The 14634-nt window shown below is 34.3% G+C and overlaps 1 protein-coding gene across 5 annotated transcripts; it reads right to left on the bottom strand.

Annotated features, from left to right (window-relative positions):
- Nucleotides 1-8360: 8360 nt before the first annotated feature.
- LOC145637825 (uncharacterized) lies at nucleotides 8361-12651 on the bottom strand. Of its 5 annotated transcripts, none has more exons than XR_014114483.1 (5): nucleotides 12448-12651; nucleotides 11423-11917; nucleotides 11154-11326; nucleotides 8930-9818; nucleotides 8361-8844 (listed from the first exon to the last, which is right to left on the bottom strand). XR_014114483.1 is itself a non-coding variant. In XM_081688849.1 (5 exons), exons 2-4 carry the CDS (start codon nucleotides 11533-11535, stop codon nucleotides 8960-8962), a joined length of 372 nt encoding a protein of 123 aa, XP_081544975.1. In that variant the 5' UTR covers nucleotides 11536-11917; nucleotides 12448-12651; the 3' UTR covers nucleotides 8361-8844; nucleotides 8930-8959. The 5 variants fall into 5 exon arrangements, 4 of the variants coding, with proteins under 4 accessions (XP_081544975.1, XP_081544976.1, XP_081544974.1 ...); XM_081688849.1 differs by having other exon boundaries at nucleotides 8930-9045; XM_081688850.1 differs by having other exon boundaries at nucleotides 8361-9818.
- Between the last annotated feature and the right edge of the window lie 1983 nt (nucleotides 12652-14634).

Here is a 14634-nt window from a genome sequence, read left to right as displayed (position 1 = left end):
GGACATGAACTCAATGTCGAATACATATCGATGTAAGAAAGCCTAAAGTTCTAAGCCTAGAGATGGACAATTAAACTTCATTTGTGATATGATCACTTGTGTTTAATTGAAGCTAAAGTGTGAAAATTTTGAAAAGTTCAAAAGGTTCAGTATGAAGTTCAGTATCAACTTGACAACATAATGATTACATTACAATATGATTGTAATTGTGAAAATTTGATTCAAGACTTTTACTTGGCAATATATATTCAATTTATTGCGATATACAATTAAAATTTGAGCCAAGACCTTGATAAACATCTAAAGTTGTGAAATTATTTTACAACATACTCCGAAAGAAAAACTTATGAAGTGCATGTAAAGGAGCTATTAATCTATATAAGATATATTTTGGTAATAGATGAGAATAACCTATCTTCCAACCATTATTCAAGAGATATACTTTTAAGATCATCTACAAAACTAAAAAAAAGTATATATGTCAAATCAAAGAGTAGCAAAGGCTTCATATGTGATATGGTAAGAAAAGTTCTTATAAATTCTTTCTACAAAGCAAGGAATGAAAGTTGTATTAAATTGTTTAATGCACGTTCAAGTCCTATATAGAGCACAACGTACTATTACAAAAGTCGTACTTAGCAAAAAATGTTTGTTGCTCAAGTAAATGCCCTTATGGAAAACATTCATTTCCATAAGCAAATCTCGAAAGTGTTCAAGAATAAGCAACAAACAAACATGGTTCAAACCATGGTTGGTTCCTTTTATGCTAAATATACCTCAATAAAAGGCAAGTGGGAGTGTAATCTAATTCGAAAAGTTCAAGAATCTTCAAAGAGTTCAAGAAATGCTAATTAAAAATCTTGAAGAAATTAGAGAAATAATAGAATAAAAGCAACAATGTGAGCATGATTCACCTCATGTTAAAAATGACAACGTGTGGTTTCATTAAGTGTAATGGGAATAATAACCATGTGTCAAAGGTAGTACATTACAAGTGCACATACTCTATTGTCGTTTCTCGTTGAAAACTAAATAAAATGGTTGTATAAGTTTCAATTGTTGCATAAAAACCCACAATAGTGACTAGCATACGTAAAACTTAGCCAAAGAAATACAATTTTAATATTAACTAAGAGATCTAAAACATTTATTTTGGAACATGATGATTATGCAAGTAATAAAGATGATTTGATAAATGATAACTCAAAGTTGTTTAAAAACCAGGAAAATCTTAAATAGATTCTAAGTCTGTAAGAAAGTGTATGACACTTGATTGATTTGCTTAATTGGGTGAGACCCATTATAAGCAAAACAAACAAGAAATAATGTTTTTTTCTAACCAAAGCAGAGACTTGTTAAAGAATTCAACAGATTTATGGTATGACTATGACTACGATGAAACTTTACATTAGTCATGTGGTAAAGATCGATTTAAGATATTTTAGTGATTTCTACCTTATGAGATTTGGTAAATGGATTTCAAAAACAATTTCTTAAAATGGTTCATGAAAGAAGATTTTTATACGATATAATCAGAATAATTTTTAAAATCGAATAATCCTAAGGATAATATTAGAGGTTCATTTATGGATGAATGAAAGCATCATGGATTTGGTATTCTTAATTTTGTGAGTTAATAAAAATTGTTTAATGTTCTCATAAAATGAAGATCTTATGTATACAAGATGTTTAGTGGGAGTTATGATATCTTCTTGGTCTAATATAAAGACCAATTTTGAAGATTCAAGTAATTCCTAATGCATTATGTATGAAAAACCTTGAAGAGGAAGATGAGTACAGTTCGGATTCAAGATCTATTGAGATAGTTTTATATGGAGGTTTAAGCTTAATTAAGAAGCTTATATTGATAATATTCTTATGAGATTCCGCATTATATTGAAAAGAGTTTCAATCCCATATAACATGGCACATTGCTTATAGATTTAATGCTTTGAGCAAGGTTGATGAAATTAAGGTTTTGATTGATGCTCCTTATGCATTCTTGAAAGTAGGCATCATGCATGTCATGGCCTATACTCGTTTATTTGATTCACGTGTTTTAACAACAAGTGATATTAGATTTCAATCGAAATCCAATAAAATGTTGGAATACAAGTAGAAATTTTTTATTCCTAGTAAAAGGATGATAGAAAATTCTTAGTGTATGTAGACGAATATTATTATTAATATTTAGAAGTTGCAAAATTCATATTAATGAGAATGTCTCATGAATTATACTTACTATACCCCTTCCATAACTATGGTATGAAAGTCATACTAAGGTTCTTGGATTAAAGCAAGTTATGTAATTTAAGTTGTATATGTTTTATGAAAGTATATTACACAAGTAATACATCAACTTGCAGAATTATGTTTATCATTTTAAACAAAGTTTCAATCCTATTTAATTATGGTTTTTGAAATTAAATAAAATGTCGAAAATAATTATGAATTGACAGGCTCATCAGGTTGATGACCTGGTGAATGAAACCCCACATGTGAACTGAATTCATACATTATTTAAGTTCTTTGTTCGAAATCATTAAAGTGGACATAAATGATTTTAATGAACGGACTAGCATGTAAGATTGATTAGATAGCGCAATTTCATGGGCTATAGGGGCATAGTGATGCTCGATCAATCATATGGTTATGCATGAATGATGCATGATCAAACTATTGACCTAATTTGAAGTTCAAGTATAGAGCTTCCGAATATATTAGTGGATTCCATTGACATGAGTGGAACACTTATTCCATTCAATGATTAATTTTAATGTGGTACATTCAAACGTCTACTCGTAACTAGAGATTATAAAGGATGTTTCCTGGTTACTTCAAGAATTGAGTGGGAGCTTTGGTTTCAACAAGATTGGATTGAGTCTACCTATTTAATTAGGAATGTATTATCGCTCCTTGAAGAGGGAGAATTCAAAGAATGCGTGGCCGCGCTCAAATGTATTACTCAGTTTTCATTTGTTTTGTAATTTTAACTCAGATTTCAAGAAATTATTTGTAGATTAATACGATCTCGACATGTGATGCAATCCTATCATCAAATCGACACATATTGACTTAAGGAATTTTAATATTGCACAATTGTCTCAGACAAGTAGGAGATTGAAGGATTTATGTCTTCGTCAAGTTCAATTACTTGATATATAATGGATCAAATTATGGAGATAAATAAGTTCGTTCTTTTAAGTCGTCATATTATCATAGATAGAGGTACTTAAGATCTTTGGGCTAGTAAAATAGCTTAAAGCCCAATTGAACGGATCCTATAAGGTCACACAAAGAGCTTAGATTGAGCATAAGAGGAAGAGGCCCATGAAGGGCCTTCTACCTCTAGGTGGCCGGCCATATGAAAGAGTTTAGGTGGATTAGGCTTGCTTCCTAGTCTAGTTATAATATGATTATAAATAGACTAGGTGCCTGTGGTTAGACATAATATTTAGTGATCATAGATCAATCCCTAATTAGCAAACACAAGCCAACCCCTTACAAACTCTCTCTCACTCTCGTCTGTCCTACTTTATGTGCGCCGGTGGTGTGTGCACAGTGGTGGCCGGTTGTTTGCAAAGGTTGTGATCGTGGTTTCTGTCCTTTACTTAACCAATCTATTATTTGTGGATGGCTCATTCGATTCTTGTAGACTAAGTAGATGGGCAACACTAGGAACTCTATTATCTCCCTATTTGACAGTCAATCGCTTGTGGAAATCACGGGTCAGTGGTATGTATTATGTTATTCTTTATGTGTTATCCTTGTAGATTTTTTTTAGGTGCAAACGAATATGATTCGTGAAATTCCGCGTCAAAGTACCTAAAACCCTACGTACCCAACCTCCACTAGATCCCCTACTGAACTAACTCTAACCTACCACCCCGATCTACAACCTTGCCTCCGCAAACCACACTGCCACCCTCCTCAAACCACGCCTTTGTGAAGCACAACCCAATATTAACAAAAACAGAAAAAATGAGAAAAAAAAAAACTAAAATCTTAACCTCCAAAACCCAAACTCCAATAGCCATCACATCCATATTGAGTTTACGAAAAAAAAGGCTACTTGGGTATACGAGGACAAATTTGACCATGAAAACTCTACATCTAGAGTTTCCTGATAAGAATGGTGTCTTTCGAACAAGTGTTTTATTGCGGTAGAGGGTTCTGAATTAATATAAAACTAAATATTCAATGAGGTCAAGTAATCGGAATGCCGAAGTGGAGGCCGCTTCCGATAAGTAATATAAATGAGTAATTAATATTACAGATTAACTTTAACTGAACCCTTCCGGTTAAACCGAAGCAACTAACAAACCAAAACGACGAATTAATTCAGAAGGAAATAACGAGTCGCTCGAGTAATTAATATTTAGACGTTGGAAATTCGAGCTAGGAGCATTGAAACCGAGTGCTGGAAGTCGAGTCAAACTTATAAAAGACGAGATGGTAAAATCACTAATTAATCAACAATTTATGGAAATACCCCTATCATAGGAATTCCTCGAGCAAGCCGAACCCTAGGGGCATTTGGTATTGCCAAGGTGGCTAGCAAGCGCACCAAACCGATTCTAGGCTGGATGGTGCGTGCTAGCACACAAGGCTAGCATGGTAGGTTCATAGCCGCAGCTGCTATGGCGCGCCAGCAAGCTAGCAAGGCACGCACATAGCAGCAGCAGCTATGGCGCGCCATGGTGCTAGCTGTCTTGCAAGGAAGGTGCGGGGCAGCTACTAGCTACGTGTGCTTGTAGGGGAACAGCAACACACCAAGGCTAGTAGCTGGCACTTGTGCGTGGCTTGTAGGGCCGAAGGCAGTAGCTACGCACCATGATGCCACGCCTGGGCCGAGGGAGCAGCCCACCCTGGGCTGCTTTGGTGTTAAAGTGATGGTGCCACATGGCAGCGCCTCATTGGTGCCTTGTTTGGTTTAAGTGGCTTGTTATGGGGAGTGCTTGGAGATCAAGTTTGGTCGCCTCCCTTCCTTGTAGTCCTTAAATAACCCTTCTCCTAAATGTGCCACTTGTTGATTAATTTGTTGTTGGATATTTAATTTTATTTTTTATTTAAAAATAAAGAAAGAATATTGATTTTACCAACTCTCCTATATTGATGGGAGAGAGAATTTCACTCATGAGTTTCCCTATAAATACCCAAGTTGGGGTGTGGGAAAAATCACTTGAGTACGGTTTTAGAAAAGGCATCTCCGTTGAGAAAACCTTTAAATACATAATTACTGGAGTAGTTTGGTCGGGCTTAGCTAACCTCTTAAGTAATAGACCTAGTCAAGGTCGGGTTGCGGGTGGATACCGTAGGAGTTTTTCGCCCATTGCGAGACCTGATCTTTCTCAAGTAAGGGCTCGGGGTACGAGCGAAGCATACATCAAAGGTAATTAAGTCTTTCCCTATTTCTTGTTAATTATGTCTTTTGATTATATTGATTATGAGTGTGATCTTGGCTCGTGTTTTATTCCGCGATGAGTCGGACTCATCAAACCCAACACTGGTATCGAAGTCTTCCTCATTTATTTTTATAATCATAATTTTCAAGGTGTTTTTATGGCTTTATTTTTTCTGGTTTTATGTCGCTAATTAGATTAGTAGCTCGATTTTATTAATTCTAAACCTTCTTTAAAGCTGATTATGGCCTAGAACCTAGATGTTTTCCAAAAAAAAGTGAATTTTGGGTGGAAAAGGTATTCTGAAAATGTTTTCATTATTTAAGGATCGTGTTTTAGGCCAAAATCTAACCAAAAATGCCTTTTTTGAGGCATTTTTCGTTTTAATGAAAATTTTTAAGTCTTTCTAACCTTAAATCTTTAGGGCATATTTATGGTGACTATGTATTTGGTTGTTTCCTTAATGTTTTTGCATTTTTAAACATCTTTAAATATGGTAACTTGGTAGTAATTAGTACTTGAAAGATTGGTTAAAATTTTCACATCATTGCAAATCCATTGCATTTAGTATGAAAAATTTGTTCTTTGAGGCTTCTAAGTACTAAAGATTCAATCTTTAATTATTTTAAGTGATTAAAACTTTGAGTTAGTAAATTCCACGAAATTTTGGTTGAACTTTTGATTTAATAGATTGGAATCATAAAGTTTTAATCTTGAGATAAAAATTTCATTTATCTTCATATTGGAAGATATAATTTTTCAAGGATTCACAAGTTAAATTTCGAACCTTTATTTGAATATTTGTGTTCATAATTCCTGACAAGAGGAAAATGTAGGTCATTATCTACCTCTCCCTACAGCCAAACCTAATTTGTAAACACTCGACCAACCTAATACAAGTAAATGGTAAGTCCAGGGTCGAAACAAAAGAAATGAGTAGGTACTATGTTGTAGTCTATGACAAGCTAATTCGAAGAATGTAAATGGTTGTGGTTGGTAACTAAAGTATCAAGAAACTAAATAAACCGAGAAATTCAATATGCTAAACACTAGGGGTATAGATTCCACATGCAAGCTCAATGATTATGCTAATTGATAAATCACTCAACCGATTCAAACATTACAAGGGACAAAGAATAGTTCCAATCAAAGGAATCCAAAAGTTATCTCCTATAGGCCAAGCTAGGGTTCACTACGCATGGCTAACAAGGAAAATCACAATCAGATTCAATCAATTAAAGCAATTCACAAATCAAGGGTTCATGTCTTTGAAATTTGCAATGCAATCTAGATTAATCTTATAGGTTGATCACTCCTAGTCTAATTAATCACATGCACAATTATGTCAACCAGTTTAATTGCAAAAATTCAATCATTTAATGATCATCAACTAGCAAAAATCATCAATCAAGCATAATACTCCTTCTCCCTAGCAACTAATCTACTCACTTTATCATGGTGAAATTGAAAGACAAAACAAATTCAATCACAAACACATTCATTTTAAGTTTAATTAAGAAGAAATTCAATCATTCAACAATTTTTCAAGCCTAAACAAAAATTCAAATCAAACATTCAAGCATAAAAATAAATTGCAATAAAAGTAAATTCAAAGAAAAGAAATCTCACAAACTTTCATTGATATGAAGAAGAAATCCTAACTTGATTGAAATAATGTTGTAACACAAATTAAAATCTAAGAATTTCTATCTCTACTATCTCTCTAACATCTCTCTAGTTTCCCTCTCTAAAAACTAAGCAAATAAAAATTATCTAAAAGTTTTCTTTGTAAAGAAATTAGAAGAGTATTTATAGACAAAAAAGAAAATATAATCTGCTGCACCCTTTCCAAGAATATCCCGCGGGCGTGGAAAAATGAGTGCGAAACCTATAACTAACGCCGCGGGCAATCTAGGAAACACCCGCACCCGCGGGTACTGTAGCCCGGGAGCGCGGCGAAGACCCCTGCGCCCGCGGCTAAGGGCGCGGCAAATGCTTTGCTCCCAAGTGAAATTAGGGGCCCGCGGTCTCTCTAATAGGAGTGGTCTCTCCAAAACATCCGCACTCAAGGGTAGATTGCGGCCAGGGCGCGCAGAGTGCCTGCCAAAAATCACCATTTCCTTGCACTTTACCGCGCTCGCAGCCTTTAAGGCATGCGCCCAAGGCCTTTGGCAAAGGTTGTACGCCCTCTCCGAGCCCTCTCCAATGAGCTTGCTTCTTCTTTGCTTAGCCCTTTTTGCTCTTCATGACTCCTTTGCAAAGCCATCTCCTTAAGCACCTACAAAAGTAAACAAAGAGAGAAAATAGAAGAGAAAAAGAGTCATATAAAAGGGAAACATGAAGAAAACCACATAAAGGAAAGTAAAACATGAAGAAAGAAAGAAATAGAGAAACTAAAGGAGAAAAGACCAAAATAATAAAAGAAAGTTATGAAAATAGGGCGAAGCGTGTATTTTGGACGTTTTTTAGACCTTTTTTCGACGCTAAAAAGCATCGCAAATATATTTCTCGACGCTATTAAAAAGCGTCGAGAATACGTGAGTCGAGAATTTTGGAGGACACAAAAAAGCGTCGAGAATGTCGACGCTTTTATGTGTCCCAACTTATATACTAAGTGTCGGAAAATACTGATTTCACGCATTATCCCAAATTTGTGTAGTTTTTTAGCGATGCTTTTACTTGTCCACATACTCAAATTTAGCGACGCTTTTTGTTGTCTAGAGTTTATTCATGTCAGCCTATAGTATGGCGGCAAACTCTTGAAATATGAAAATGTGCAAAATATAAAGACATTAAAAAGCGTCTAGAATTTTTATTATAAGTTTGTTTTTTAACTTTTTTTACCCTTTTATTAAATTATTATCAACATACATACATTATAGTTATTTAAATTTCTCATAAATTAAATTAATAACATTAAAATAAACAAATATTTTATATAACTAGATTATTAAAAAACAATAATCAACAATAATAAGATTACGTATTTATTTACAAAATTTATAAAAGAAAACATCAACACAATTAATAAAAATAAAACATCGCATTTTTTTTTTTTTGAGGGAAAGTAGTGGGAAAAATATATTAAAGAAGATCAATTTCCGCCTCGTTAATAAACTTTGAGGAAAAGGACCTAAAGATAAAATTTCGTCACAGCCTCTAGTCTCCCATCTAGTGACATTATGAGCTAGAGTATTACCCGACCGCTTTATATGAGAAATTAAAAACGATCTAAAACTGGAAGAAAGCCTACAAATATCATCATATAGGAGAAACACAAGGGAAAATCCTTTGGCATTGTATCATACTACATTCAAAACATTCAAGGCATCGCTTTCAAGCAGAACATCAGAGTATCCCAACCTCTTCGCCACAAGCAGACCATATTGACAGGCAGCAGCTTTTACACACCCTACATCTCACCCAGCACCCTCCTGCCTCACTGCAGCAACAACAATAGTCCCTTAATGATTTCTGATCACAGCCCCCTAGCATGTTTTAACACCCAAATGGGCATAACAGTTTACCTTGACCCTTTCCTGACTTGGGCAGCTCCACTAACATACTGATGGGCGGATTTGACTAGGTCTGTTAGCAACCCTTCCAGCATACTCATTACTTTCACGCACCATATTCACGAACCCTGGCAACCTCAACGTCATTAAATGAGTTCTGAACTTCAGATATGAAATTCAACTCTGAATTCAGTTCTGAATTCAATTCTTAAATTCAGTTCAGGATTAAGTTTTGGATTTTAGCTCTGATTTCACAAACTAGAAACTGAACGGTCAAAGTGTGAAGAGCACAAAGCCACAAAGTTTTCAAAAAACCAAGATTCAATCTAGTTCTAGGTCAGTCTATTTTTCATCAGCTTAATAAAGCAATTACTCAATTCAATACGTACCATGCAAAGATATAACTCATCAAATATAGGTGGGAAAATAATGAGCTGTTCCATGTTAATAATGGGCGGGAAAATAAACAAGCAAGAAAATTGAGTAATGAGACAGAGCAAAAGTGAAATGAAAGTATACTTAAAAAACGAATTTAGCAATTAATCTTAGTATACTTAAAAAAAAAAACTTTTAAAATGAAAGAAATAAGCTGATTATTGTATGAAAGGAACTCTTAAGCTACAATATGGTCCTTCACCCTAAACAAATCTCAAGAATCGAGCTAGGATATGCATAAAGTCGATCACAGTTTGCCTATAACAAATAGTAGACATAATATAAGAGTAAAACATGAGAGAAACCAAAAAACACCTTTCACATATGGCCCTTTCAAAAGCTTGGACATCTAATATTGATCTAAGAACTTTCTAATATCAACTGATGCATTATACACTCGCTTTATGAGTCCATAATTCACAGCATCTGTTTTCACCAGCTCCATTATAAGTTTTGCATCTTCAATCTTAATAAATAAGACAAATCAAGTAGATGAGTTAAGCATATTGGTCAAGTGAATCCAACAAATATACATGAATAGGAAATCATGAGATCATGTTCCAAGTATAAAATTATACCTGAGATGGGAACAACAAGATAGAATCATACTACCTAAAAATATCAATTAGTCAGCTTACTAAATACTGTTTCACGTTCTTTCACCACTTGGTTCAGTACAGACAATTTAGAAAGAGAACCAAAGTCATTATGCTGTTGATTGCACTTGAAATCAAAGTGTGACATTAAATTTAACCATTTTAGAAACTGCATAACTTTATAGTTATGCAAATATGCCAACAAGTAGTGCCAGACCACTAAACCATTTTCTGCAATTTTTAGCCAGTCCAACGTAATATATTTGCCCAAATCATAGCAATACACATGTATACATGTTTAAGCTATATCACAAAATTCATGTATAAGAGAAAGTGGCCAAGGTCCAGATAAGAACCTCCAGTAAACAAAAACACAGATCATTCTCTTAACAATTATGAAGAAAGTACAAATTGAGCATCACCTTATATGCAACATCTTTTAGAGTATCAACAACTTTGGCACAATCAGCTAATTTGGAAATCATATCAATGCCAATCTATGCATGCTATGGCCTTGTTTGAAAAGACATACACATGGCATAATAAGGCAATTGGGGTACTCGAGTCTAGATGGAAAGAGTGGACATGAGGCACACTGTTTAAAATTAAAACAGGTTGCTTTGGTTAATGAAAGCAACCACTCAATTCTAGAAATTTCTAGTATTAACAAGGAAGTATAGGGTATATTAGCTTTAAATAAATGAAGTGATCATAGGTCATCATGTTCACGCCTTGATGCACCTCATCAACAATAAACCCGAAAATGTTGAAACTACTTAGCTAGTACGAGAAGATTAAATTTATGTGAATGAATTCAAAACAACAATCTAAAAGCATACATCAAGTTTTCATGGCCTAGAATGTTGTACATGTGATATGCTTGCATCAATTGCTTTGTACATTGAATCACATAATTGTTTTTTATTGGACAGTCTTCTAGACAAAAGCCATATTATCTTTCTGCAAAATCATGTTTTGAATACGAACTTCAATAATTATGGTATCGTCTACTAGGTAGTTTTTGAAGTATCATGTAGGTAACTGAGAGAATGAAAGTATGGGTAGCCCCAATCGTTTGAGCTTGCATAAAACCAGGTACGTTGTGCAAAAAAAAAAATTAAATAAATGAAAAAAAATTATAAATTCCAGAGGACACTAGCTAATTTTTTATAACAAGAAATAAGATGTCACGTGTTAAAACTTACAAGTTATCTTACTATGATGGTCGTCTTTTCCTTGGCATTGATTCTTCAAGTAAAGAATAAATTCATCATATAGTTTGTTATCATCAGTTAGCCCGAAACCATTGCCTACATGCAGAAATAATGAGAGGCATTTACCATCTTCAGCCTCTCCTCTAGGAAATAAGTTCAATTTCCTGAAATATTACAAATCAGAGAAAGCAATAAGCATTTTAAGTCACAATTGAGTGAAATTTTCCACTTCTTATTTAAAGTAAGACTTAAATACATACCATGACCATCCATCAAAGCGAAATACTGGAGAAAACAATTCATCATTCAAAGTCGAGGATTTCTCAATACTCAAGGTATAGCTTCTGTGATTTTTTCCTTCAACAATCGACATAGTAGATATCTTGACTTGGTTGTTTATGACAAGAATTTAGGGACTCCCCATGTATCTTTCAAAGCATGTAATCGCCTCTCTTTTAGCTAATTTGGCACGATCAACTTATTAGCCTCATTCTCACTAGTAATCTCAATGATTCTCTGAATATTAAACTGGGACCAATAACATTGTTGTACCAGCATATATTGTAGTCAAGTCGTCTTGCCAAAGGGAAGAAAGAACTTATTCAATAAAGCAAGTAAATCAATTAAAAAATATAGACAAATTGTACAGAGTGTTTAGTATGCGTATATATAATTCTAAGAGGCGTGAGAGGAGTTGTCAAGAGCATGACCTGATAAATCAATCAAATTTCTACATAGAAATTCCTACAGAGGATCTGCAATAATGTCAACAACATAACCTGATAAATCAATCATCACATAGAGTATTCAAATGTACAAGAAGGTACTAAAGGGTATAGGAATGATAAAAGTCAAATTACACCATAGTATAATTAATAGTTCAGCGTCAAAAGATGGATCCCATCTATCCACTCCTTAATATCATAAAATTAACTAGGAAAACAAAACCTCAAAAAAATTTAACACGATAAAAACAGTTATAATAAAAAATAAATAAATAAATAAATAATCAAAGAGTGTTCCTAATAGCAGGTCAGCAGCCAACTCAAAATGGTGCTTCCTTCAAACAAAGAAGAAAAGAAGGCTAGTTTTCTAGAATTTTATTTGAACTGTAGTACAAAATGGAACATAATAAGATGTATAACGAAACCCTAAAATGTCTGTTTCTCATGAATCAAATACATTTCAGATCATAATTTCATGAAATTATTTTTAAATAAACTCTACAAACAATCTATAGGACTCAATTCAAAGAAAAATTGATGCCCAAAAGGAAAAATTGTACCTCAATTAAATCGGCAACGAGAAGACGTAATTTAACATCATTAAAGGCCAGTGAGTAGAGAAAATTAAGAAAGCAAAATTATTTATGAGCAATGCACGGGGAACGAATTGAAGATCTGCCATTGAAATCCATGATTTTCTGAATCACTTCACAGAATTTAGTAAGTTAAAGGAGAGATGAATAGTTAGGGTTAAGATGTGAGAAGTGAAAGGTTTTCTAGTTTTGAAACTATGGGCGGTTTTATTATTTCTGAAATTAAGAAACCGTGGGTTAAACAAATTGCACTCACGAGCCTTGCACGTGTTGTTCTCGACGCTTATTTATGTCGAAAATCGATCTCGACGCTTTTAGGCGTCGAAAAAACACACATATCGTATTTACCACCTAACGCTCATATCGAAGCGTCGAGGCTTAAGCATCGAGAAAAGACTCATTTTGTAGTAGTGACATCCTATAAGACTACTCTATGAGTGTCATAAATGACACTCATCAAATTCTCCCAAGCTAGACTTTTGCTCATCCCGAGGAAAACAAAAGCTAAAAAGGAATAAGAAGGGCTTGTTTAGAAAAGAAAAGGAAAAAGAGAGAAAAAGAATATACACTAAGAATCACTAACGTAGGAATCATGGTTGTTTTTAGCTACAACAAGCCCTTTAAACCCCAAATTCGCCTATGAGGACGAGTGAGGTCTTGTAAAGGTTTCCTAACAGCTTAACCCATAACTCTTTAAAATAAAATAAGGAAAAATAATTTAAAAGAAAAGAAGGTAAATCTAAATTTCAAAGAAATAGCTCTTGATAAGGACATTCACAAACGGTCAAATGCAAGTGAATGAACACTTTTCTATATGATAGGGGTATGCATGCTTCATGATATCCACGGTTGATTTAAACATAAGGTATGCTAAGCATAGAGAACTAAAGAGGGGCAATCCACTTTCATCCCAACCAATCTAACCACGTTCTCCCAATGGCTTCAAATCTTCCATTAGTAAGCGTCTCTATGGTTCCTCGAAGGAACTGGAAAAGAATAAAATTTTAGGGTTCTCGACATCTTAACCTTCCATCCCTTTTCCTTAGGCTTTAACTCATAATGCCCTCCCCTGGTATATGACTCAACCGATAGGTCGAAAGGACTTTCCCAAAGGTTGTAACGTAAGGGCAAAAGGTTAGGGGTAGGCCTAAAATTTAGAATTTTGTGGTACACCTAGGTTATGAAGCAAAGATTGGCCAAACCTCAACACTAAAACCGAGAAGTCACCAATAAAAAATAAACTAATACCCTAAAGCTTATTCGAAGTTGTATCCACAAGCATATATAAAAAAAAGCGTAAATGCTTCTCCCCCAAGCTAAAAGGATGCATTGTCCTGAATGCTTATAAAGGGAAAGAATCACATCAAAATATTTTTTAATTTTCTTATTTTCACTTTTTTTTTGTAATTTTCATTTTTTTCAAAGCAATTGTCCTCGCCTCTTTAAACTTTGGACGGTTTTTTCAATTTTACATTTATTATGTCCTTGCCTCTTTTAACTTTGGACGACTTTTTTATGTATTCACTTGCCATTATTCCCAATATATACAAAAGACGAGCTTGCTTACAAATAAAACCAATATCCAACCTTTTAGACCACAAACTCCTAAAACATGTCCATTTGCTTCACAAAAACCAAAATGGAACAAGAAGAAACAAATGGCTCAAAGTTCTAAAGTTGTGGCTTGAAAAGAAGGAGAAAGGCTCAAATTGTTAGCAGGAAGGCAAATGTAAACCCAATGAACTAAAAAGAAAGAAGAAAATCTTAGAAATGAAAAATTACCACCTTGAAAAGTTGCCTTTACCCTTCCTAGTTGGTTCCGTCTCGTGTTTGAGAATTATGAGTCAAGATTCAAGATTAGGTATGCAAAGGTCAAGGATCCACGCCGCACAATCAAAATATGATGAAGACTTGAAAAAGAAAAATCCTCACACGGGTGTGGCAAAAACTTACTAAAGTTGTCAAATTCACCAAAGGAAGCAACTCCGTCTTACCACAAACCAAAAAAATCCGGCTTTGAGGACCCAAAAGGTCTAAACCGCTATCTGAGCATACCCTATCCTAGAGTCAACCGTGAATACTCTCAAAGCATGCACACCGATAAAACATAGGAAAGCATACATTCAAAGGCTAAATTCCGAATTGTAGAATGTC

Source organism: Chenopodium album, chromosome 7 (genome assembly GCF_948465745.1).
Source record: "Chenopodium album chromosome 7, dcCheAlbu1.1, whole genome shotgun sequence".
NCBI classification, from domain to species: Eukaryota; Viridiplantae; Streptophyta; class Magnoliopsida; order Caryophyllales; family Amaranthaceae; genus Chenopodium; species Chenopodium album.
Note: the sequence above shows the minus strand (reverse complement) of the source record. Positions and strands in the feature narration are given on the sequence as shown.

Excerpts from the sequence above, each read along its gene's own strand:
- LOC145637825 (XM_081688848.1), bottom strand. The coding sequence starts at position 11,535 with ATGTCGATTGTTGAAGGAAAAAATCACAGAAGCTATACCTTGAGTATT. Across the intron at positions 11,327-11,422 it reads CGCTTTGATGGATGGTCATG|GAAATTGAACTTATTTCCTA; the intron begins GTATGTATTTAA and ends GTAATATTTCAG. Across the intron at positions 9,046-11,153 it reads CCATCATAGTAAGATAACTT|GGTTCGTGAATATGGTGCGT; the intron begins GTAAGTTTTAAC and ends TGAGGTTGCCAG.